At 43.0% G+C, this 26,668-nt stretch overlaps 1 protein-coding gene across 2 annotated transcripts in view; it reads right to left on the reverse strand.

Moving 5' to 3' along the window:
- The window catches only part of LOC115106425 (ras-related protein Rab-26-like), a 118,427-nt gene that overhangs the window by 7,917 nt on the left and 83,842 nt on the right, over positions 1 to 26,668 (reverse strand). For both annotated transcript variants that reach the window (XM_029629143.2, XM_029629144.2), the window contains 2 exons: positions 312 to 377; positions 34 to 90 (listed from right to left, as the gene is read on the reverse strand). In XM_029629143.2, the coding sequence (XP_029485003.1) occupies positions 34 to 90; positions 312 to 377 (123 nt within the window). The remainder of the gene's footprint in view (positions 1 to 33; positions 91 to 311; positions 378 to 26,668) is intronic.

Here is a 26,668-nt window from a genome sequence, read left to right on the forward strand (position 1 = left end):
TTGAGTTGTGTATTTTCTTTCCTAACAGCGCACCTTGGCCAGTTTCTCTCCTTCCTCTCTCTTCACCACTCTCTCGTGTGTTGCATCAGCCTGTAAGAGATCACAAACATCTCCTGAAAACATTCTCTCCTTTCATCTATTCTCTGTTTCATCATCTACTCACACTAACAGCATCCTCTCCTTTATTTTCTGCAGAGACGCATATATCTACCTCCTTTCGCGCTCTCTCCATTGATAGTAATGCACTCATCATCCGTCCATCAATATCTACCTCGTTCTTTCTCTCTCTCAATTCATAGTAATGTACTGACCTTGTTCCCCAGCAGCATTAGCACCACGTCCTGCTGAGCGTACTCATGGATCTCTGTCAGCCATGCCTGGGGAGAGAGAGAGAAGCAGAGAGAGAGGGGCAGAGAGAGAGAGAGAAATAAAGAGAGAGAGAGAGAGAGAGAGAGAGATGTGACTCGTTTCAGGAAACTAGGCGTATGTTGCACATCACTGCTTCATAGGAGAGGCATTTGAATGTAAACATAGATTTTTCTATAAAATGTTTTTTGCTGTTGGCAGAAATGCCTTCCGGAACCATGTGAACTATCATGTGCCTTAATAACAAACTTGTATTCCATCTGTAAATACTAATAAAATGGGCGTGGTTATGGCGTTGAACTGAGCGGATTCGTTTTTAGTGCTCTCCTGACAATTTCGGCTAAACTTCTTTTCATCTCTTCTTTTACATCCTCGTAACACGAACAGCAATTTTATTGGACAATTTCAGGCGTTTCTACATCCTTGATGAATCGACTTAAACATAGTCCTCCTAAAACAAGAAGAACATCTTTCAACGACAATGTAGTCGACGCTAGGCCAGTTAGCCCTGCTAATTCAGCCAGCTCTACTAACACAGTTAGCCCTGCAAGCTCCTCACACCACGAGTCCGACATGGCTACCAACGATGTAGACGACCTAAACCAGAAGCAGAACCAAGGGGTTTTGGAAGCAATCTCTGCCATGAGGGAGGACTTTTCCACCAAACTCGAAGGTGTTCTAACAGGGATTAGTGAGGTTAAACGTGACCTTCAAGCCACTCCACACGCTTGGATGAAGCAGGGGAACGCATTAGCATGGTGGAAGATACCGTCGTCACTGTCAAAACAACGACCGAAAAGTTTGGAAAAACAGATGGCAGACCTTACTTCAAAACTAAGCTCGCTCGACAATCTACACAGGTAGTCTAATTTGAGACTGGTTAATCTACATGAAAAAGTGGAAAATGGTGACGCAGTTGGCTTCCCGAGGCATTGGGGCCGGACAACTGCGCATTGAAAGAGCCCATTGGCTTCTGGCTCATACAAGCCCGAGAAACCACCCCTCTCCTTGAGACAAAGTCAGAGTGATGCGGAAAGCCAGGGCTATGGGCAAGGTGGTGCACAGGGACCAAGAGATCATGTTCTTCCCTGACCTATCTGAATGGCGCAGCAGTCTAAGGCACTACATCTCAGTGCTAGAGGCGTCACTATAGACCCTGGTTCGATCCCGGGCTGTATCACAACCGGCCGTGATCAGGAGTGATCACATAGGGAGTGCACAATTTGCACAATATCGTCCAGGTTAGGGGAGGGTTTGGCCGGGGTAGGCTGTCATTGTAAATAAGAATTTGTTCTTAACTGACTTGCCTAGTTAAATATAGGTTAAATAAAACTTGCATGGAAAAAGAAAAGGCTACGACGGGGTCACACGCCAGCTCAGGTCCCTCAACATTGCCTATGGAATAGCCTTCCTTACAATGGATGGTCACACGAGTTTGCATCTCTCTCTCAAGTCGAGGTGTTCATCCCTGTCATACGTGAATCTTCTTCCTACTTGTGTTGCCACTGTGAATTTTACCACGACTCTGGACTAAGGAGAAATAAACCATCTCGGATTATGTGAAGAGGAAAGCCCATAAAATTGTCAGAGACTCCAGTCACCCAAGTCATAGACTGTTTTCTCTGCTACCGCACGGCAAGCGGTACCGGAGCATCAAGTCTAAGACCAAAAGTCTCCTTAACAGTTTCTACTCCCAAGCCATAAGACTGATGAACAATTAATCAAATGGCCACCGGACTATTACATTGACCCCCCTTGTTTTGTACACTGCAGCTACTTGCTGTTTATTATCTATGCAAAGTCCTTTTACCCCATGTACAAATGACCTCAAATAACCTGTACCCCCGTCAGACTCGATACCGGTATCCCCTGTATATAGCCTCGTTATTGTTATGTTATTGTGTTACTTTTTTTTCTTTTTTCTTTTTTACTTTAGTTTATTTGGTAAATATTTTCTTACCTCTTCTTGAACTGCACTGTTTGTTAAGGGCTTGTAAGTAAGCATTTCACAGTAAGGTCTACACTTTCGGCGCATGTCACAAATAAAGTTTGATTTGAATCGATTTTTGACTATTGGCAAGCTAAGTAACATTAGCTAATGTATTAGCTGTTACTGTAGGACTGTAGCTAGCATAACAGTTAAGTGAATAATATGAAGAGCAAGCCCACTCAAAGTTTCCTTATATTATTTGTAGCCTGTATGTGCTCTTTTTAAACATTTTTTTTAGCCTGTATGCGCTCATCAGTTAGCCTGTTTGGGGTAGGGGGCAGCATTTTCACTTTTGGATAAATAGCGTGCCCAACCTGAACTGCCTCCTACTCTGTCCCAGATCCTAATATAGGCATATTATTATTAGTATTGGATAGAAAACATGCTGAAGTTTTAAAACTGTTTGAATCATGTCTGAGTATAACATAACTTATTTAGCAGGCGAAACCCGAAGGACAAACCATTATGATTTTTTTTTTTTTAAGTCACTGTCTTTTCAATATGGTTTCATGGAGAATCCAGAATTGTAATCGACTTTCCTGCAGTTCCTACCGCTTCCACTGGATGTCACCAGTTTGTAGAAATTGGTTGAGGTTTTTCCTTTGTGTAATGAAGAAGTACCATAACTCAGAACGAGTCACTTCATGTGTACCTTTTGATAGAGGCGCGTAACCAGAAAAGTAGCTTCAGTTTGTTTTGCTCCTTTATTGAACACAGATCATCCCGTCTTCAATTTGATCGATTATATACGTTTAGAAATACCTAAAGTTGTATTACAAAAGTAGTTTGAAATGTTTTGGCAAAGTTTACAGGTAACTTTTGAGATATTTTGTAGCAACGTTGCGTAGGTGAAAGCGGTGTTTTTCTGGATCAAACGCGCTTAAATAAATGGACATTTTGGATATATATATCGACGGAATTAATCGAACAAAAGGACCATTTGTGATGTTTTTAGGACATATAGGAATGCCAACAAAAGAAGCTCGTCAAAGGTAAGGCATGATTTATATTTTATTTCTGTGTTTTGTGTCGCGCCTGCAGAGTTGAAATATGCTACTCTCATTGTTTACGGTTGTGCTATCATCAGATAATAGCATCTTATGCTTTCGCCGAAAAGCCTTTTTGAAATCTGACATGTTGGCTGGATTCACAACGAGTGTAGCTTTAATGTGCTATCTTGCATGTGTAATTTAATGAAAGTTTGATTTTTATAGAAGTGTATTTGAATTTGGCGCTCTGCATTTTCCCTGGCTACTGGCCATGTGGGACGCAAGCGTCCCCCCTACCCCAGAGAGGTTCTATATGACAGGCAAGATAGTTGAACGGTAGACATCATGTTTAACCTCTTGCCTCTACTTGGGACGCTTGCGTCCCAACTAGAGCTCTGGAAATGCAAATGTGCTACGCTAAATGCTAATAGTATTAGTTAAAACTCAAAAGTTCATTAAAATACACATGCAGGGTATCAAATTAAAGCTACACTCGTTGTGAATCCAGGCAACAAGTCCGATTTTTAAAATGCTTTTCGGCGACAGCATGAGAAGCTATTATCTGATAGCATGCACCAATACATTACAACAGAAAAGCACAGCAGGGGACGTAAACAAAATAATTAGCATTTCGGCGTTACACAAACCGCACAATAAAATAGAAAACAGTCATTACCTTTCACCATCTTCTTTGTTGGCACTCCTAGATGTCCCATAAACACTATTGGGTCTTTATTTCGATTAAATCGGGCCATATAAAGCCAAGATATCGTTATATGTAGACTGTGTGATAAACGAAAAAAACAGCGATTTCACAACGTAACGTCATTTTTTTTTATTCAAAAAGTAGACGATAAACTTTCACAAAACACTTCGAAATACGTTTGTAATGCTACTTTAGGTATTAGTAAACGTTAATAAGCGATAAAAATCATCCGTAGGCGATGTAAATATCATTAGCTGTCGTCTTGGAAAAAATTTCAGGAGAGAGCTCTTCCGGAATGATCTGGGCGGAGACCGGAGGTAAGTCGTGCCCCTCTTTCGGTTCAACCAAGAATCAATGATGATTCAATTCACAAGACTCTAGACAACATGGGGATGCTGTGGGAGTTGAATGCTCGGTCTTATCTAATTCGGCTCACTGTTAACAATTGCTAGAAGTGGCGCAAGGATATTTATTTCCATTTTCTGTGATCAGGTTTTCCTGCGCTTTCCGATGTAACGCATGTTATGTAATAGCCACAGTCGTGATTTAACCAGTTTTAAAAACGTCCGAGGGTTTCCTATCCACACATTCTAACCATATGAACGTACTATATTCCTGGCATGAGTAGCAGGGCGCTGAAATGTTGCGCGATTTTTAACAAAATGTTCAAAAAAGTAGAGGGTCGACTGAAGAGGTTAAGTATATTTCTGTTATGTTGATGAATCTCTTCCATTGGATTACATAAAACACTGTGAAATGCCGGCGAAGATGTTTAGCACCATGTAAACAGACACATCGGGACCATATTCATTCATCCTGCACCACCGAGAAGCATCGGGCCTACTTTATATGAAGACTTAAGTTTCGATCATATCCTTGGACTAAAATTATTGACACTCACGTGCAAGCCTGACATCAGCATCATGTGCAAGGGCCTTTGGGTTACGTAGCACATATTCAATGGCATATTTTTTTCTCACTTAGCCTGTCAATTTCTGATCTTTGATACTTTCTGGAGTTTATAAATTACCATGGTATACTACGTTAACGCTATACAGTTGAAGTCGGAAGTTTACATACACCTTAGCTCAATTTTTAACAATTCCTGACATTTAATCCTAGTAAAAACTGTCTTAGGTCAGTTAGGATCACCACTTTATTTTAAGAATGTGAATTGTCAGAATATTAGTAGAGATAATGATTTCTTTCATCTTTTATTTCTTTCATCTCATTCCCAGTGGGTCAAAAGTTTACATACACTCAATTAGTATTTGGTAGCATTGCCTTTACATTGTTTAACTTGGGTCAAATGTTTTGGGTAACTTTCCACAAGCATCCCAAAATAAATTGGGTGAATTTGGGCCCATTCCTCCTGACAGAGCTGGTGTAACTGAGTCAGGATTGTAGGCCTCCTTGCTCGCACACACTTTTTAATTTCTGCCAACAAATGTTCTATAGGATTGAGGTCAGGGCTTTGTGATGGCCACTCCAATGCCTTGACTTTGTTGTCCTTAAGTGATTTTGCCACAAATTTGGAAGTATGCTTGGGGTCATTGTCCTTTTGGAAGACCCATTTGTGACCAAGCTTTAACTTCCTGACTGATGTCTTGAGATGTCTCTTCAATATATCCACATACTTGTCCACCCTCATGATGCCATCTATTTTGTGAAATGCACGAGTCCCTCCTGCAGCAAAGTACCCACACAATATGATGCTGCCACCCCCGTGCTTCACGGGTTGGGGTGGTGTTCTTCGACTTGTAAGCCTCCCCCTTTTTCCTCCAAACATAACGATGGTCATTATGGCCAAACAGTTCTATTTTTGTTTAATCAGACCAGAGGACAAAAAGTACAATCTTTGTCCCCATATGCAGTTGCAAACCGAAGTCGGGCTTTTTTATGGCGGTTTTGGAGCAGTGGCTTCTTCCTTGCTGAGCGGCCTTTCAGGTTATGTCGATAAAGGACTCGTTTTACTGTGGATATAGATACTTTTGTACCGGTTTCCTCCAGCATCTTCACAAGGTCCTTTTCTGTTATTCTGGTATTGAGTTCCACTTTTCGCACCTAAGTACATTCATCTCTAGGAGACAGAACGCGTCTCCTTCTTGAGCGGTATGATGGCTGCGTGGTCCCATGGTGTTTATACTTGCGTACTACTGTATTGACAGATGAACGTGGTACCTTCAGGCATTTGGAAATTGCTCCCAAGGACTTGTGGAGGTCTACAATTTCTTTGTCTGAGGTCTTGGCTGATTTCTTTTGATTTTTCCATGATGTCAAGCAAAGAGCCAGTGAGTTTTAAGTTAAGCCTTGAAATACATCCACAGGTGCCCCTCCAATTGACTTAAATTATGTCAATTAGCCTATCAGCATTTTCTAAAGCCATAACATCATTTTCTGGAATTTTCCAAGCTGTTTAAAGGCACAGTCAACTTAGTGTATGTAAACTTCTGACCCATTGGAATTGTGATACAGTGAATTATAAGTGAAACAATCTGTCTGTAAACAATTGTTGGAAAAATGACTTGTGTCATGCACAAAGCAGATGTCCTAACCGACTTGCCAAAACTATAGTTTGTTAACAAGAAATTTGTGGAGTGGTTGAAAAATTAGTTTTAATGACTCCAACCTAAGTGTATGTAAACTTCCGACTTCAACTGTATGTATGGGCCATTTTACTAGCAGCAGACCCTATGTTGTGGATCATCTACAACTATTTTGGACTGTCCATACTGTAATGGTAACGTTAGTCAGGCTTCACTAACTAGCGTTACTGTTTTCGGTGGAGCAATTCTTTGCTACTTTTCAAATGAATACTACATGACATTTCACATATCATCTCGCTGGATATGCCTTTTGTTGTGATATTTCACATAACATCTTGCAAGATGTGCCTTTTGTTTCGTTCGTGAGGAGTAACGGCCGAGAGAAGACAGGAGACAATTTGTTTTGTTTAGTCGCTTAGGTTAAGCTGCTCCCTTTAATGGATCAGTCACCCAGCAGGCTACACTCTACGATTAGGGGGAGGTGGGAGAGAAAGTGTTGGGTGTCTCGTTTAGGGAGACAAGGGAATGGGGTTTAGTGTTTTACTATTATGGATTTGTTTGTTCCAACAGATCTTTACATATTTTCCTCACTACAAAATATTCATGCGGTCCTTTTGGTTACTAAACATATTTTAGATATGCCTTTTTGCTATAGCGTATTCCATTTTTTACATCTTTGGTTAAATGACTTCAAATGTAAAACTGAAATGTACTTTGTGGAATGTCCGTGGAGTTTGTAAACTATCCAAGCTGAAACAGGTTTATTACTAGGCTTAAACAACGACATTCATCTATTGTGTTCCTTCAAGAAACGCACTTGTTGAAGGATGAGCTACTTAAAGTACGCAGGAGATGTCAACGACAAGTAATAGCATCCTGTTCCTCCTCTCATTCTTGAGGTGTGATGGTATTAATTCACAAATATGTTCTGTTTCAAGTGGATAATATTATAACTGTACAGGTAACTCGTTTTGACTGAGCGTATTAATCTGGTTAACGTTTATGGTCCTAATGATGGCAATTCCAAATTCTTTGAGAATGTATTTCTATTGATAGCCTCCCTTCCTGGTAAAGTCCTAATGGCAGAGGGTTTTAATTGCACTCTTGATCCTCATCTAGATCCCTCCTCTGGTTTAGACACTTCCTACTTGAAGAGTGGAAAGAAATTACAGGATTTCATTATCTTAAACCTTGGAGGACTCAGAACCCGGGTAAAAGGGAGTATTCATGTTACTCGTCGACATTTAAATCATATTCTCATATAGACTACTTTTTAGTTTCTTGCTCATTGCTTCCCAATGTAGCAGGAAGTGGATATGATAGTATTGTTCTGAGTGACCATTCCCCTGTGTCATTATTCTATAGGGATACAAAACTAGTAAAAGGATCCTCTAGATGGCGTTTGCATCCCAGATCGTTGCAGGACCCAGACTACTTACACTATGTTGGAGTGCATATAGATGTATATTTTACATTGAATACTGGCCAAACGTCAGCGAGTACCAGATGGGAGGCTTTCAAAGCATATATCAGGGGGCAAATTATACATTTGACCAGTTTCAAATCAAATCAATTAATTCTGAAAATGAGAGAGACAGCAATATCAGAGAATTGGAGAGGGAAGCTTTATTGGATAACTCAGTAGAAGTAAACAAGGAATTATTTGCTCTTAAAGCTCAGAATGAAGAACTTTCTACCTCAAAGGCTGCAAACAGCTTAACGAAGCAGAAACAGCCCTTCTATGATCAAGGTGAAAAACCTGGTAAATTGCTGGCAGAGCCATTAATACAATTCATAATTTACAAGAAAAATTATCAATCGATCCTGTAAAAATAAACTAAACATTTGCGTCCTACTACAACACATTTTACAACTCTAATTCTCCTGAGAACTTAACTAATCAGACATCATTTTTGGATGGTCTTGAGTTTCCCGCTATTTCAGAAGACACAAAATTAAATCTGGAAAATGAATGCTGTTGAAATATCTGATGCTATTTCCAATATGAAGGAAGGTAAAGCAGCAGGTCCAGATAGGCTCCCAATAGATATTTATGGACAAACTTCTAGGTCCACTTTTGGATATGTATTCTGAATCCTTTCAGCAAGGTTGTTTCCACCTCTCTCTAAGGAGTGCTATAATCACTCTCATTCTGAAGCCTGATAAATCCCCAACAAAATGTGAAAGTTACAGACCGATTTCTATTCTGAACTTGCTAAAGCTTTAGCCAAGAGAATGGATAGAGTGCTCCCATATCTAATACACAAAGACCAAAATGGCTTCGTGAAAAACCTCCAAGGTTTTCACAACGTGAGGAGAGATCTAAACATAGTGCATGTGTGAAGGGTCCCCTGATAGTGCCATACTCTCACTTGATGCAGATAAGTAATTCGATAGAGTTGAATGGTCTTATTTATTTGAAATGCTTAAGAGATTTGGGTTTGGGAATTACTTCTGTAAATGGATTAAGATATTATATAGCGACCCCACTGCAGAAGTTGCCACAACCTTTTAAGGTTTTTGGGGCACGAGACAAGGGTGTCCGGACAGTCCAGGGCTCTTTCTTTTCGCTATATAACCCTTTGCAATTGCAGTAATGGCTCACCCGTCAATTAGTGTAATTAAAACATAGGATTTACCTTGTCAGGTTACCTTGACAACGGTTGCAACAACAGGGTCAATGTTAAATGTCTCTTTCTCCTTCCCGACAAAAGCAATGGCTATATAAGGTGCATGCTGACAAGAAAGAGGTAAAAAAAATAGGGCTGTTTGAAAGAAACAGTTGTCACCCCTGTTCTCAGTCTGAGTAATGCACTACTAGCATCTTCCTTTCTCCTCCCCCATAATATGTCTTATTTCAAATACAGGTTAGTGGTCCCTGGCCGCCCTTTTAGCTATTCTGGTTAAATAGAGGTTAGTGTCTCTGGGGAACCATGATAGATTTCATGAAGGAAACCAGTCAAACACGCCACCATTACTCCTTCTATGAATCCCTCCGTTTACACACCTCCCTCTCCATCATTTTATTATCTGTGCATTAGGATGGTCCACTCCATTAGGATGGTCCACTCAATCTCTTCTCTCTCTTCTATTCACTCTCCATCTTGCTTTCTCTCCCTCAACTCTGTCTCTCTCATCTAAGGCAGCTCCAATCATCCGTGCTTCATGTCCCTCGTTCCTCAGCACTTAACGCCACCGGTCTTCCTACGGTCTGATTGGGAGTCTCAGGCACACCTGAAAGCAGTAGAGGCTTATGGGACACACTCTGTGACACTGTTCCTGTGATTAGTTTTGATGGCAGGAGGCTGAATAGAGGGAGAGGGAGATGAGAAAAGAAGTGAGTGAACACATGAGCCAGCCATTTGTCCTGCTGTGCTGTCTCCTTATCTACCTGTTAGAGCAGAGCTCCATGTGAAACTCCTGCTAATGACAGCTGTGTTCTCTTATCTAATCACAGGGTGCTGGTCTACATGAGTGTTTTTCATTAACCCACATAATGAGACATATTGTCAGTTATGGTAATTACTTTCCATTAGGTCTACTTTAGATCTGTGGCAGAGTGATCAGTGCTGGGAGGGAGGGTTGCTTGTGTTTAGAGATTGTGACCAAATCTATCGCAGTGTGTCTGAGTAAGTGCTTGTGTTTGTGTCCGCGTGCATGCTTGTGTGTGTGTCCGCGTGCATGCTTGTGTGTGTGTCCGCGTGCATGCTTGTGTGTGTGTCCGCGTGCATGCTTGTGTGTAGCTCTAATTAACAGAAAGTAACAAATTAAAATAACCCCAAACTATATTTGAAAGTATACTGTATCTCTGTCTTCCATCTCACTCATTAGTAGCTAATATCCTATCACTGTGATGAGACCGTGGATGGATGAATAAGCAAGCCAGCTCTACCAGTCGCCTGGAGCATCTCTCTCCTCTACACAAGCATCGTTTTCAATTCAAAAGGTCAACAAAAAATATATAAGCTTCTTAGCAAAGGGCAATTTATCAAGCAAGAATTTTGCCAGGACTGTGTGGGAGGGTTCTGAGCGGGGAGGGGAAAACTGAAAATGTGCCGTTATTGGCAGAGGTTTGGAACTTTCTTTCTTATTGGTCTATTAACTAATTTACCACATTGGTATTTCACCATGGAAGGCCAAAACTCCATCCCACCAAAATAGTATTTTCAAACAGCTTTTACACTAAAAGGGCATTATCATAATTTTCACAATTTCACAGGGCAATATACACTGCATTCAGAAAGTATTCAGACCCCTTCACTTTTTCCACATTTTGTTACTTTACAGTCTTATTATAAAATGTATTAAATAAAAACAATTATTCATCAATCTACACACAATACCCCAGATTGACAAATCGAAAATAGGTTTTTAGAAATTTTTGCTAATGTATTAAAAAATAACAACAGAAATACCTTATTTAAATAAGTATTCAGACCATTTGCTATGAGATTCTAAATTGAGCTCAGGTGCATCCTGTTTCATTGACCATCCTTGAGATGTTTCTACAACTTGATTGGAGTCCAACTGTGGTAAATTAAATTGATTGGACATGATTTGGAAAGGCACACACCTCTCTATATAAGGTCCCACAGTTGGCAGAGCATGTTCTAGAGCTGGCCGCCCGGCCAAACTGAGTAATCGGGGGAAAAGGGCCTTGGTCAGGGAGGTGATCAAGAACCCAATGGTCACTCTGACAGAGCTCTAGAGTTGGGAGAAGGGAGAACCTTCCAGAAGGACAAACATCTCTGCAGCACTCCACCATGGTAGAGTGACCAGACTGAAGCCACACCTCAGTAAAAAGCAAACTCCGCTTGGAGTGCAAAATGCACCTAAAGGACTCTCAAACCATGAGAAACAAGATTCTCTGGTCTGACTAAACCAAGATTGAACTCTTTCACCTGAATGCCAAGAGTCACGTCTGGAGGAAACTTGGCACCATCCCTACGGTGAAGCATGGTGGTGGCAGCATCATACTGTGGGGATGATTTCAGCGGCAGGTTTATTAAAAAAAATATTTCAGCTTTATTTAATTAGGCAAGTCAGTTAATGAACAAATTATTATTTACAATGACGGCCTACCAAAAGGCAAAAGGCCTCCTGCGGGGACGGGGGCCTGGGATTAAACATTTAAAATAAATACAATATAAATATAGGACAAAACACACATCACAACAAGAGAGACAACACCACACTACATAAAGAGAGACCTAAGACAACAACATAGCAAGGCAGCAACACATGACAACACAGCATGGTAGCAGCACAACATGACAACATAGCAAGGCAGCAACACATGACAACACAGCATGGTAGCAACACAACATGGCAGCAGCACAAAACAGGGTACAAACATTATTGGACACAGACAACAGCACAAAGGGCAAGAAGGTAGAGACAACAATACATCACACAACGCAGCCACAACTGTCGGTAAGAGTGTCCATGATTGAGTCTTTGAATGAAGAGATGGAGATAAAACTGTCCAGTTTGAGTGTTTGTTGCAGCTCGTTCCAGTCGCTAGTCGCAGCAAACTGAAAAGAGGAGCGACCCAGGGATGTGTGCTTTGGGGACTTTAACAGAAGGTGACTGGCCGAACGGGTGTTGTATGTGGAGGATGAGGGCTGCAGTAAATATCTAAGATAGGGGGAGTGAGGCCTAATAGGGTTTTATAAATAAGCATCAACCAGTGGGTCTTGCGACAGGTATACAGAGATTACCAGTTTACAGAGGAGTATAGAGTGCAGTGATGTGTCCTATAAGGAGCATTGGTGGCAAATCTGATGGCCGAATGGTAAAGAACGTCTAGCCGCTCGAGAGCACCCTTACCATAACACCTGTGGGACCTGTGGGAGGAGGGGCGTTCTTCTTACCAAACCACATGGCCTTTGTTTTGGAGGTGTTCAGAACAAGGTTAAGGGTAGAGAAAGCTTGTTGGACACTAAGACACTAAGTTTGTTGTCGAGCATTTAACACAACATCCGGGGAGGGGGGCCAGCTGAGTATAAGAATGTATCATCTGTATCATCTCAAATGGATGAGAGAACTTCCTACTGCCTGAGCTATGTTGTTGATGTAAATTGAGAAGAGTGTGGGGCCTAGGATCGAGCCTTAGGGTACTCCCTTGGTGACAGGCAGTGGCTGAGACAGCAGATTTTCCGACTTTATATACCGCACTCTTTGAGGGAGGTAGTTAGCAAACCAGCCCAAAGACCCCTCAGAGACACCAATACTCCTTAGACAAGAATGGAATGGTCTACTCTATCAAAAGCTTTGGCCAAGTCAATAAAAATAGCAACACATTATTGCTTAGAATCAACGACAATGGTGACATCATTGAGGACCTTAAAGGTTGCAGTGACACACCCATAACCTGAACGGAAACCAGAATGCATACCTGAGAGAATACTACAGACATCAAGAAAGCCAGTCAGTTGATTATTGACAAGTTTTTCCAACACTTTTGATAAACAGGGCAAAATAGAAATTGGCCTATAACAGTTAGGATCAGCTTGATCTCCACCTTTAAATAAAGGACGAACCGCGACTTTCTTCCAAGCAATGGGAACCTCCCCAGAAAGGAGAGAGTGTTGCGTATACGCACTGAATGTAGGTGAGGAGTCAAACGTTGCGTATCTTAATAAAGGCAGGTCCAAAAAAACGGTACAGTACAATACCCAAAAAACAACGCCCAAGGCAATGGGAACTAACAGTACGTAAGGCGAAAGAACCAACGCTCCTTACTATAATAAACACACGCGTAATACACTGAGGAAAGCCTACACAAGCAACAAGAAAATACAAATAATCCCGCACAAACCTAAGCAGACAACAGGGGTAATTATAGACACAGGAATTAAAGCAAATGAAACCAGGTGTGAAAGAACCAAAGACAAAACAAACGGAAAAGGAAAAATGGATCGGTGATGGCTAGTAGGCCGGCGACGCCGACTGCCAAGCAACGCCCGAACAGGGAGAGGAACCACCTTCGGTGGAAGTCATGACAGAGACAGGTTAAAAAGGTTGGGGATAGGTTTGGTGATGATAGGGGCAGCAACCTTAAAGAAGAAAGGGTCTAAACCATCTGACCCAGATGTTTTTTTGGGGGGTCAAGTTTAAGTAGCTCCTTTATCACCTCAGACTTAGTGACTGCCTGCAGGGAGAAACTTTGTAGCAGGGCAAGGGAAAAGGAGAGTGTAGCATCGGGGATAGTCGCATTAGAAGGGTGGGAGTTGAGGAAATGTTGGACGGGCAAGGAGGCATGGCTGAGTAAAATAGGAATCCTGACTTAATTAAGTAGTGATTAAAGAGCTCAGCCATGTGCTTCTTGTCAGTAACAGCCACATCATCAACTTTAAGGGACATGGGCAGCTGTGATGAGGAGGGTTTATTCTCCAGGTCTTTAACCGTTTTCCAGAACTTCTTGGGGTTAGACCCAGAGAGAGAGAATGGCTCCTTAAAGTAACTTCTGGATAGCCTGAGTGCACTTACTTCTCACTTGCCTGAACGATAGCCAGTAAGCCTGAGTACGCGTGTGCCTTTCGCCAAATGCAATTCTTGAGGTGGAATAACTATTTTTAATTCTCATTTTCTTTATGGAGGCGTGTTTGTTAACAATACCACTGAAAATTTCAAAAAAGAAGGTCCAAGCATCTTCGACAGAGGGGATCAAGCTGACTCTATTCCAATTTAAAGATACTAGGAGGTACTGGGAGACTTGTCAGGATCAAGGCAAAGATGAACGGAGCAAAGTACAGAAAGATCCTTGATGAAAACCTGCTCCAAAGCGCTCAGGACCTCCAACAGGACAGTGACCCTAAGCACACAGCCAAGATAACGCAGGAGTGGCTTCGGGACAAGTCTCTGAATGTCCTCAAGTGGCCCAGCCAGAGCTCGGACTTGAACCCGATCAAACATCTCTGGAGAGACCTGAAAATAGCTGTGCAGCGATGCTCCCCATCCACCCATCCAACAGAGCTTGAGATGATCGACAGAGAATGGGAGAAACTCCCCAAATACAGCTGTGCCAAGCTTGAAGCGTCATACCAAAGACTCGAGGCTGTAATCGCTGCCAAAGGTGCTTCAACAAGATACAGAGTAAAGGGTCAGAATACATTCCGAAGGCACTGGACATACCACCCACACCCACACCCACACCCACACACACACACACACACCTGCATGCACACCCACATTCCATTGATGATGTCATTGTATCTCATTGTGCTTATTCAATACTGCTGCACGTTTGCACTGCATAATCTCATGTTCATTTCTTTACTTTTTCTATACTTATCAAAACAACATGCTTTTTAGACCATCACATTCATATTAATATTTGTATTTATTTTATTTCTTTACATTTCAAATAGAAATTGGAATATTTATATACACTGAACAAAAATATAAATGCAACTTGTGAAGTGTTTCATGAGCTGAAATAAAACATCCCAGAAATGTGCCATACGTTAGTGAGTATTTCTCCTTTGCCAAGATAATCCATCCACCTGACAGTTGTGGCATATCAAAAAGTTGATTAAACAGCATGATCATTACACAGGAGCACCTTGTGCGGGGGACAATAAAATGCCACTTTAAAATATGCAGTTATGTCACACAACACAATGTCTCACAACCGCAGACCACGTGTATGGCGTCGTGTGGGCGAGCGGTTTGAATGGGCTTACTGAAGAGCTCAGTGACTTTCAACGTGGCTCCGTCATAGGATGCCACCTTTCCAACACATCAGTTCGTCAAATATCTGCCCTGCTAGAGCTGCCCCGGTCAGCTGTAAGTGCTGTTATTGTGAAGTGGAAACAATCGCTCAGCTGCGAAGTGGTAAGCCAAGCTCACAGAACAGGACTGCTGAGTGCTGAAGCGCGTAGCTCGTAAAAATCATCTGTCCTCAATTGCAACACTCACTATATAGTCCCAAACTGCCTCTGGAAACAACGTCAGCAAAATAACTGTTTGTCAGGAGCTTCATGAAATGGGTTTCCATAGCCGAGCAGCCGCACACTAGCCTAAGATCACCATGTGCAATGCCAAGCGTCAGCTAGAGTGGTGTAAAGCTCGCCACCATTGGAATCTGGAGCAGTGGAAACACGTTCACTGGAGAGATGAGTCACGCTTCACCATCTAGCGGTCAGATGGACAAATCTAGGTTTGGCGGATGCCAGGAGAACGCTACCTGCCCGAATGCATAGTGCCAACTATAAAGTTTGGTGGAGGAGGAATAATGGTCTGGGGCTGTTTTTCCATGGTTCAGGCTAGGCCCCTTAGTTTCAGTGAAGGGAAACCTTAACGGTGTAGCATGACATTCTAGACGATTGTGTGCCCTGACATCAACCCCATCGAACACATTTTGGATGAATTGGAACGCCGACTGCGAGCCAGGCCTAATCGCCCAACATCAGTGCCTGACCTCACTAATGCTCCTGTGGCTGAATGGAAGCAAGTCCCCGCAGCAATGTTTCAACATCTAGTAGAAAGCCTTCCCAGTGGAGGCTGTTATAGCAGCAATGGGGGGACCAACTCCATATTAATGCCCATGATTTAGGAATGAGATGTTCGACGAGCAGGTGTCCACATACTTTTGCTCATGTAGTGTATATATATATATATATACACTTTTTTTTTACTGTTGTTGTTGTCATTACCTTACTTCGCTTTAGCAACAGTGGGTTTGTCATTGATGCTAATGAAGCTTATCTGAATCTGAAATCTGAAAGAAATGTGGAAAGAGGGAGAGAGATGGGGAGAAAAGGAGAGTACATGGTGCTGTACCTAATGGGTCTGTACTTAATGAGAGTCAAGGCCAGAAGCAGGGTGGGACGGCTTCTCATTCTCATTAAAGAGCTTTTCCAGCTGACGGGAGAGCAGAGAGCAAGGGGAGGATTTGTGCTGCTCGCTCTCACAGAACTAGAGTAAATCTGGTGTTTGTCTGTAAGAACTCCTGCATACACACACGCACACTTTCGCATAAAACACACACAAACCTATTAGGTATATCTTACTGAACCAACAAACCAAGTTAGGATCCAATTAACTGGCTGTGCAGGTTTGTGTCAAAACTCATGAGTATTGATAAATATTGTCTTTGTCTTTGGGGAGGAAAATACAGAAAACACAAGAGCTGAAACTGTGAACTGAATTTCAAGGAGAGGAATGTGACTGGAATAACACCAGAAGTTTAAAGGGAGGGGGAGTGGGAGCCATTACATATCCAACACACTTTATGTACTGTATAATGCATGAATATGTTATAGGTAGTAAATAAACTGGGAACTAAGATCCTCATTGGTCAACCACTGGAGGTCTGTTGACTGAAAACAAGTGCTATTGGTTGGACTGGTGTCCTTAACAGGGCATTAAAAATAAGATCTGCAGTGATATGCTGGTGAAATCTGCAAGGCACTAGGAATCAATGTGATCCCGAATATACACTGTTCAAAAAAAATAAAGGGAACACTTAAACAACAGTTGGCCCTGGGTTCCTCCTAATGCAAGACAATGCTAGACCTCATGTGGCTGGAGTGTGTCAGCAGTTCCTGCAAGAGGAAGGCATTGTGCTATGGACTGGCCCGCCCGTTCCCCAGACCTGAATCCAATTGAGCACATCTGGGACATCATGTCTCGCTCCATGAAGTGTACCTATGAAGTGTACCTAAGATGAAAATTACAGGCCTCTCTCATCTTTTTAAGTGGGAGAACTTGCACAATTCGTGGCTGACTAAATACTTTTTTGCCCCACTGTATATGTATAAAGAGAGAGATACTACAGCAACAACAAGCGAGACATGTAAAGAAAAAATTATTTAATAAGAATATTTCATTCATTCAGATCTAGGATGTGTTATTTTAGTGTTCCCTTTATTTTTTGGAGCAGTGTACATTCTTGAGTGATTCAACTGCAGACACTGTAAAATATAATTATAGGCAACAACTCTGTGTGAGTGAGCTTGGTTTTGTGTGTGTGTGTGTGTGTGTGTGTGTGTGTGTGTGATATATACAGTACCAGTCAAAAGTTTGGATACACCTAATCATTCAAGGGTTTTTCTTTATGTATACTATTTTATACATTGTAGAATAATAGTGAAGGCATCAAAACTATGAAATAACACAGCCTACAGGGTTGAAATATGGTTAGCGTCCCACATATCCCAGAGAGGTTCAAAATAAATGTAATCAATTAAAAAGGAACACAATAAATGTACATAACAATAACGAGGCTATATACAAGAAATAACGACATCGTTGTCAAAAGCAAACATAAAACTGAATCTAGGCTTCTTCCCTCCCAGGAAGAGTAATGCTGATGTGTCAGAAAAACCAGACTAGTACTTCAAAGATGCTTTAGACAGAGAGAGAGAGGGAGCGCGAGTACCAGGTGCTGGAATGTGTGCTTTAGGCAGGTTAGTAGAGAGATTATGCCACACAGTTCCTCTAAGACATTATGCTGCACATATGGTAAGAAAGAAAGACACTAACACCTCCACACACACAGCACTATCCTCCAAATCTAACGGCTCCATACGAGTCCCTGTCATTAACACGTCGAGATGTCCTCTTATCAAGGCACCAGGTCCAGAGACACACATTTCTGACATGCTTTGTCTCATGCAAAAGTCCACCAAGCCATGGTTCTCTAAACCAGAGTTAAGTCATATTGAGCCAGGGCTCATTGGTGAATGTTTAACACCAGTCTCTTGTGTGTCATGGCTTAGGACTGGGTTGTGGCCAGACATGTTTTTTTTATCTATTTGGTGGCTCACAAAAAGACTGAGATGGCTTTAAGTGGGCAACAACAAAGAGAAGATTGGAACCCTCTGCTTTAATCCAACTGTCTCTGGACCTGGTGCAAAACACAAGGGGATGATGCAAGACTTCTAACCTTCCAATTACTTTTCAGGATTCCAAGTTAAAGTTAGATAAAACATTTACGGAGAACAGAATCAAGCCAGGAAACATTGAAGTGATCATCAGCCTCCCCCCACTCCCTCCATCCCTGAGAGAAGAAAGAGAAGAGGTGTTTCATCTTTCAGATAGAATGTTAAAACTAGAGGCAGAGGAGGATGAGAAGAGAGGGAGAAGTCATAACACTGTCTCTGATTAGGGTTGGATTTGAAGGTGTTGCAAAGCAGCATGCAGTGTGTGTGTGTGTGTGTGTGTGTGTGTGTGTGTGTATGCGTATGCATGTGTGTATGCGTGTGTGTGTGCGTGTGTATGCGTGTGCGTGTGTGTATGCGTCTGTGTGTGTGTGTGTATGCGTGTGTGTGTATGCGTGTGTGTATGCGTGTGTGTGTGTGTATGCGTGTGTGTGTGTGTGTCAATACAAAATCCCGAAATAACCAATTACTTTAGCCAACACAGTTACCTCTTGTTCCTTAAATCTCCTACCCCTTGTCTTATCCATATTAATGTGACATATTCTTGCCCATTTATGCTGCCTTCCTAATACTGTCTGATCAGGAGAAGACTGGAAAAGAAAATGAATTCTCTCTAATTGGTGACAAGAAGCGATGACGATGTTAGCCTTGTGCGGAAGAGAAACACTAAAGGTTTTAGATGTGGTCTTGATAGAAGAGAGACGGTCTAAGAACAGAAGAAATGAACCAGACGGAGGCTGAGAGAAACGAGAGGGAGAGAGGCAGAGACAACATAGAAAGAAGGTTAGGTAACCTTTGTGAGAAAGAAAAAAGGGGAGAGTGGAGAAAGAGAGAAAGTGAAGTGTGAAGAGTTGCTGTGTAGCGGCTCTGAAAGGTTGATTACTCTGTAAAGGGCTGTAGACAGCATAGAATCTCCACCTCTCAGTCAATCAACATCACAGCATGTGAAGAGACGGTATAAACCTCCAAATAATTGATATGCAGCACTACTCAACAGCAGTACTCGATAAACAACGTCTCATTTTAACACTGTCATTCTGTGATCAATTCAGAAATATACTGAACAAAAATCTAAAACGCAACATGCAAGGATTTCAAAGATTTTCAAAGATTTTACTGAGTTACAGTTCATATAAGGAAATCAGTCAATTGAAATAAACTCATTAGGCCCTAATCTATGAATTTCCCATGACTGGGCAAGGGGTGCTGCCATGGGTGGGCCTGGGAGGGCATAGGTCCACCCACTGGGGAGCCAGGCCCAGCCAATCAGAATTCGTTTTTCACCACAAAATGGTTTTATTACAGACAGAAATTCTCAGCACCAACCCCACCCTTCCTCAGATGATCCCGCAGGTGAAGAAGCCGGATGTGGAGGTCCTGGGCTGGCATGATTACACGTGGTCTGCGGTTGTGAGACTGGTTGGACGTTCTGCCAAATAATCTAAAACGACGGAGGCAGCTTACGATAGAGAATTGAACATTCAATTCTCTGGCAACAGCTCTGGTGGACATTCCTGAAGTCAGCATGTCAATTGCACGCACCCTCAAAACTTGAGTGATCTGTGGCATTGTGTTGTGTGATAAAACTGCAACTACATTTTAAAGTGGCCTTTTATTGTCCCCAGCACAAGGTGCACCTGTGTAATCATCATGCCGTTAAATCAGCTTCTTGAAATGTCACACCTGTCAGATAGATGGATTATCTTGGCAAAGGAGAATTGCTCACTAACAGAGATGTAAACAAATGTGTGCACAAAACTTTTTTTTGCTTATGAAACATGGGACCAACATTTTACATGTTGAGGTTATATTTTTGTTCAGTGTAGGTGACAGCTGTATCAGTAACCAAGGTCATAATGTATGTCAGCTGTATCAATAACCAATGTGATCATTTCCCATGGTCTCAGCATCTGTGCGCTGTATCAATAACCAATGTGATCATTTCCCATGGTCTCAGCATCTGTGCGCTGTATCAATAACCAATGTGATCATTTCCTATGGTCTCAGCATCTGTCCGCTGTATCAATAACCAATGTGATCATTTCCCATGGTCTCAGCATCTGTCGGCTGTATCAATAACCAATGTGATAATTTCCCATGGTCTCAGCATCTGTCCTCTGTATCAATAACCAATGTGATAATTTCCCATGGTCTCAGCATCTGTCAGCTGTATCAATAACCAATGTGATAATTTCCCATGGTCTCAGCATCTGTCCTCTGTATCAATAACCAATGTGATCATTTCCCATGGTCTCAGCATCTGTCAGCTGTATCAATAACCAATGTGATAATTTCCCATGGTCTCAGCATCTGTCCGCTGTATCAATAACCAATGTGATCATTTCCCATGGTCTCAGCATCTGTCAGCTGTTTCAATAACCAATGTGATCATTTCCCATGGTCTCAGCATCTGTCAGCTGTATCAATAACCAATGTGATCATTTCCCATGGTCTCAGCATCTGTCCTCTGTATCAATAACCAATGTGATAATTTCCCATGGTCTCAGCATCTGTCAGCTGTATCAATAACCAATGTGATCATTTCCCATGGTCTCAGCATCTGTCCTCTGTATCAATAACCAATGTGATAATTTCCCGTGGTCTCAGCATCTGTCCTCTGTATCAATAACCAATGTGATCATTTCCCATGGTCTCAGCATCTGTCTGCTGTTTCAATAACCAATGTGATCATTTCCCATGGTCTCAGCATCTGTCAGCTGTATCAATAACCAATGTGATCATTTCCCATGGTCTCAGCATCTGTCAGCTGTTTCAATAACCAATGTGATCATTTCCCATGGTCTCAGCATCTGTCTGCTGTTTCAATAACCAATGTGATCATTTCCCATGGTCTCAGCATCTGTCAGCTGTATCAATAACCAATGTTCCGACTCATTAAGAAATGAAAAGAGAACGACAAGCTCTGTCTTTCTCTTCAACGACTGTACATGAATAACTCACATGATGTCTTGAACGGTTCTCGGTGTGTGTTCAGTATTGGTAGATAGAGTACACCACAGGAGGTTGGTGGCACCTTAATTGGGGAGGATGCGCTCGTTGTAATGGCTGGAGTGGAATTAGTGGAACGGTACGAAATACAGACATTCCATTCGCTTCGTTCCAGGCATTATCATGAGCCGTCCTCCCCTTAGCAGCCTCCACTGGTACATGTATTCCGAGACTACATATAGCTTATCACATAAACCATTTCCTATTAGGGCTATTTGCGCATTTTGAGTTGCTGATGTCTTTTCTTATGCAAAGTAACAAATATCCTTACGGAGCCTTGCTGCATCTACCACACTAAGCAGTACATTTCATCACACACAGGCTACCACACTAAATCTTATTTATGACTTTGGGCACTTTGAAAATGTACCCCCTGGGTCACTCCATTACTCACGCTGTCTTAGAGCAGGTAAGCCACGCTGATACCCAGCTTGTTGTGAGCTACTGATGTGCTGCTTTGGTTTCAGTTCCTGGCTTAGCCATCTATTTTAATAGGAGCTATGTAAATTATGATGTGTGTGTGTGTGTGTGTGTGTGTGTGTGTGTGTGTGTGTGTGTGTGTGTGTGTGTGTGGTGTGTGTATCACATAAACAGTGAGCAGCAGCTGCAGGGATGGTGATATGAGACAAGACAATAGACATATCTTTACAACCTCTCTGTGTCATTGGTTTCAACAGACTCAACAGAGGGGTAACTCTGTAACAGGTGAGCATGTAACGGGTCAGTGGCTGTAGATGTGGCTGCTTTCATGTCTGTGTTCATTTCAATTAACCTTTTACTGATGTGTGCTAAATCAGGGTCACACAGTGTAGTTTGAGACAAATGTATACACCTCACACACGTGATAATGATTTGATTTGATTGGATGGGCAGATAAAAATACCTCTACCATGTCAGATATAGAGTTGAAAAGTAATACATTTGGAGTTTGCATTCCAATATTACACATCACAGACGACTGAACAATAACAGCAGATTTTCAGCGGGTTTTTTGAAATAAATGTTTATTATGAAACATTCCACCCATGAGGCTACAAGGTCATTTGACTGCATGAAAGGGTCCTAAAGGTCAGAATCAATACGTCGGGACATGGACTCTACAAGGTCTCCAAAGCGTTCCACAGGGATCCTGGCCCATGTTGACTCTACAAGGTGTCCAAAGCATTCCACAGGGATCCTGGCCCATGTTGACTCTACAAGGTGTCCAAAGCATTCCACAGGGATCCTGGCCCATGTTGACTCTACAAGGTGTCCAAAGCATTCCACAGGGATCCTGGCCCATGTTGACTCTACAAGGTGTCCAAAGCATTCCACAGGGATCCTGGCCCATGTTGACTCTACAAGGTGTCCAAAGCATTCCACAGGGATCCTGGCCCATGTTGACTCTACAAGGTGTCCAAAGCATTCCACAGGGATCCTGGCCCATGTTGACTCTACAAGGTGTCCAAAGCATTCCACAGGGATCCTGGCCCATGTTGACTCTACAGGGTGTCCAAAGCATTCCACAGGGATCCTGGCCCATGTTGACTCTACAAGGTGTCCAAAGCATTCCACAGGGATCCTGGCCCATGTTGACTCTAAAAGGTGTCCAAAGCATTCCACAGGGATCCTGGCCCATGTTGACTCTACGAGGTGTCCAAAGCATTCCACAGGGATCCTGGCCCATGTTGACTCTACGAGGTGTCCAAAGCATTCCACAGGGATCCTGGCCCATGTTGGCTCTACGAGGTGTCCAAAGCATTCCACAGGGATCCTGGCCCATGTTGACTCCAGAGCTTCCCACAACTGTGTGAAGTTGGCTAGATGTCCTTTAGGTGGTGGACCATTCCTGATACACACGGGAAACTGTTGAGCGTGAAGAACCCAGCAGCGTTGCAGTTCTTGAGACACTCAAACCGGTGTGCCTGGCACCTACTACCATACCCCATTCAAATACACTTAAATATTTTGTCTTGCCCATTCACCCTTTGAATGGCACACAAAAACAATCCATGTCTCAATTGTATCGAGGCTTAAAAATCCTTCTTTAATCTGTCTCCTCCCCTTAATCTACACTGATTGAGTGGGTTTAACAAGTGACATCAATAAGGGATCATAGCTTTCACCTGGATTCAACTTGCCAGCCTATGTCATGGAAAGAGAAGGTGTTCCTAATGTTTTGTACACTGTGTAGATCGCTGTGTATAGAGAGAGAGAGAGAGAGAGAGAGAGAGAGAGAGAGATGGTGAGATCCAAGGGAGAAGATTGAATCTCAGCTCTGGGGAGACAGTTGATATCAGACTGGTATATCTGTGGTACATCTGTTATTTTTGCTGAGGGAGAGGGCAGCCAAGATGGAGATTGAAAAGTATTTTCTGAGATAAATACCTTTTGGCCTGTACTGGGTCTGTCAGAATGACTCCCACCTCTACAGTCAGTTCTGATCAAATTACAACCTTTCCATCCTGATGGACCATTTCTGCCTACTAATATTGATAGACAGAAATACCTAGCGCAACCTTGATTGGAATACCTAGCACAACCTTGATTGGAATACCTAGCGCAACCTTGATTGGAATACCTAGCGCAACCTTGATTGGAATACCTAGCGCAACCTTGATTGGAATACCTAGAGAAACCTTGATTTGAATACCTAGAGAAACCTTGATTGGAATACCTAGCGCAACCTTGATTGGAATACCTAGAGAAACCTTGATTTGAATACCTAGAGAAACCTTGACTGGAATACCTAGCGCAACCTTGATTGGAATACCTAGAGAAACCTTGATTTGAATACCTAGAGAAACCTTGATTGGAATACCTAGCGCAACCTTGATTGGAATACCTAGAGAAACCTTGATTGGAATACCTAGAGAAACCTTGATTGGAATACCTAGAGAAACCTTGATTGGAATACCTAGAGAAACCTTGATTGGAATACCTAGAGAAACCTTGATTGGAATACCTAGAGAAACCTTGATTGGAATACCTAGAGAAACTTTGATTGGAATAGGGAATAGTCCACGTCATCGGCCCCCGGGGAGCAGTTGCTGTTGTGGTTTTACTGCCTTGCTCAAGGGCAGAACAACAGATTCTTCCACCTTGCCTGCTCGGGGATTCAAACCAGCGACATTCTGGCTACTGGCCCAAATCTCTTAACCGCTAGGCTACCTGCCGCCTGCTGGTGTGCAAGCTGGTGTGCAAGCTGGTGTGTGTGTGTGTGTGTGTGTGTGTGTGTGTGTGTATAATCATCGCAACAGAGGGAGCAGGGGCAACAAATGACCCATCAGCCAATAACAAGCTCAGCAGGGAAGTTTCTTTCAAATCAGGCTTCCCACACGACTGCCCCCAGTCTCCGTCTGTCTTAGACCAGACACACCACAGGGCACAGGTCTCACATTAACATCTGAAGAATAACTATGAACTGAGAAATTATTTAAATCTCCAATAGTCTGTCTGTTTTGTCCTGTAATTCTCTCTCTTCTCCCTCCCCCTCTATTCTTCACCCTATACCCCTATACCCCTTCCCCTCTATTCCTCTCCCTATACCCCTGTCTCCCTTCCCCTCTATTCCTCACCCTATACCCGTCTCCCTTCCCCTCTATTCCTCACCCTATACCCCTGTCTCCTCCCCCTCTATTCCTCTCCCTATACCCCTTCCCTCTATTCCTCTCCCTATACCCCTCCATTCCTCTCCCTATACCCCTCCCCTCTATTCCTCACCCTATACCCCTGTCTCCCTTCCCCTCTATTCCTCACCCTATACCCCCGTCTCCCTTCCCCTCTATTCCTCACCCTATACCCCTGTCTCCCTCCCCTCTATTCCTCTCCCTATACCCCTTCCCCTCTATTCCTCTCCCTATACCCCTTCCCCTCTATTCCTCACCCTATACCCCTGTCTCCCTTCCCCTCTATTCCTCTCCCTATACCCCATTCTCCCTCCCCTCTATTCCTCTCCCTATACCCCTTCCCCTCTATTCCTCTCCCTATACCCCTCCCCCTCTATTCCTCTCCCTATACCCCTCCCCTCTATTCCTCTCCCTATACCCTCCCCTCTATTCCTCACCCTATACCCCTGTCTCCCTTCCCTCTATTCCTCACCCTATACCCCGTCTCCCTTCCCCTCTATTCCTCACCCTATACCCCTGTCTCCCTCCCCCTCTATTCCTCTCCCTATACCCCTTCCCTCTATTCCTCTCCCTATACCCCTTCCCTCTATTCCTCACCCTATACCCCTGTCTCCTTCCCCTCTATTCCTCTCCCTATACCCCTGTCTCCCTTCCCCTCTATTCCTCTCCCTATACCCCTATACCCCTTCCCCTCTATTCCTCTCCCTATACTCCTATAACCCTTCCCCTATATTCCTCTCCCTATACCCCTGTCTCCCTTCCCCTCTATTCCTCTCCCTATACCCCTTCCCCTCTATTCCTCTCCCTATACCCCTATAACCCTTCCCCTCTATTCCTCTCCCTATACCCCTTCCCCTCTATTCCTCTCCCTATACCCCTGTCTCCCTTCCCCTCTATTCCTCTCCCTATACCCCTATACCCCTTCCCCTCTATTCCTCTCCCTATACCCCTTCCCCTTTATTCCTCTCCCTATACCCCTTCCCCTCTATTCCTCTCTCTATACCCCCGTCTCTCTCTTTACCACTCCTTATTTTGAGTGTAAAATATTGTTTAGATGCACTGTGTCACGACTTCCGCCAAAGTTGGCTCCTCTGCCTGTTCGGGGGGGGGGGGGCTCGGCGGTCGTCGTCACCGGCCTACTAGCCGCCACCGATCCCTTTTTCGTTGTCTGTTTGTGTGGTCTTATTAGTTGCACCTGTGTCTGTCTGTGTGCTTGATGGGCTTCCTTATTTAAAGTATGTTTACCCCGCCCTTGTTTTGTGCAGGATTATTCTTGTGTTACGTGTGTGCGTTATTTAGGTGTGTTCGTGTTCTAGACTTGGTACCCTGCGTTTTGGGTGGTCCATTTATTTCCACGCCCTGTGTTGTGGGCCTGGCTTTTGTGCTGCATTAAAGTGTACATTTCCCTGTGGAACTCTCTGCTCTCTGCGCCTGATTCCTCCTCACACACCTAGTCCGGCGTGACACACTGTGGCTCTCTTGAACCTAATATTGTGGTACAGTTAAAAAAAAAAACACTAACACAAATTCACAAAATTGTGTGGGTGCAAACCAGGTCAAGCTAGT

This window comes from Oncorhynchus nerka, linkage group LG23 (assembly GCF_034236695.1).
Source record: "Oncorhynchus nerka isolate Pitt River linkage group LG23, Oner_Uvic_2.0, whole genome shotgun sequence".
Taxonomy (NCBI): Eukaryota; Metazoa; Chordata; class Actinopteri; order Salmoniformes; family Salmonidae; genus Oncorhynchus; species Oncorhynchus nerka.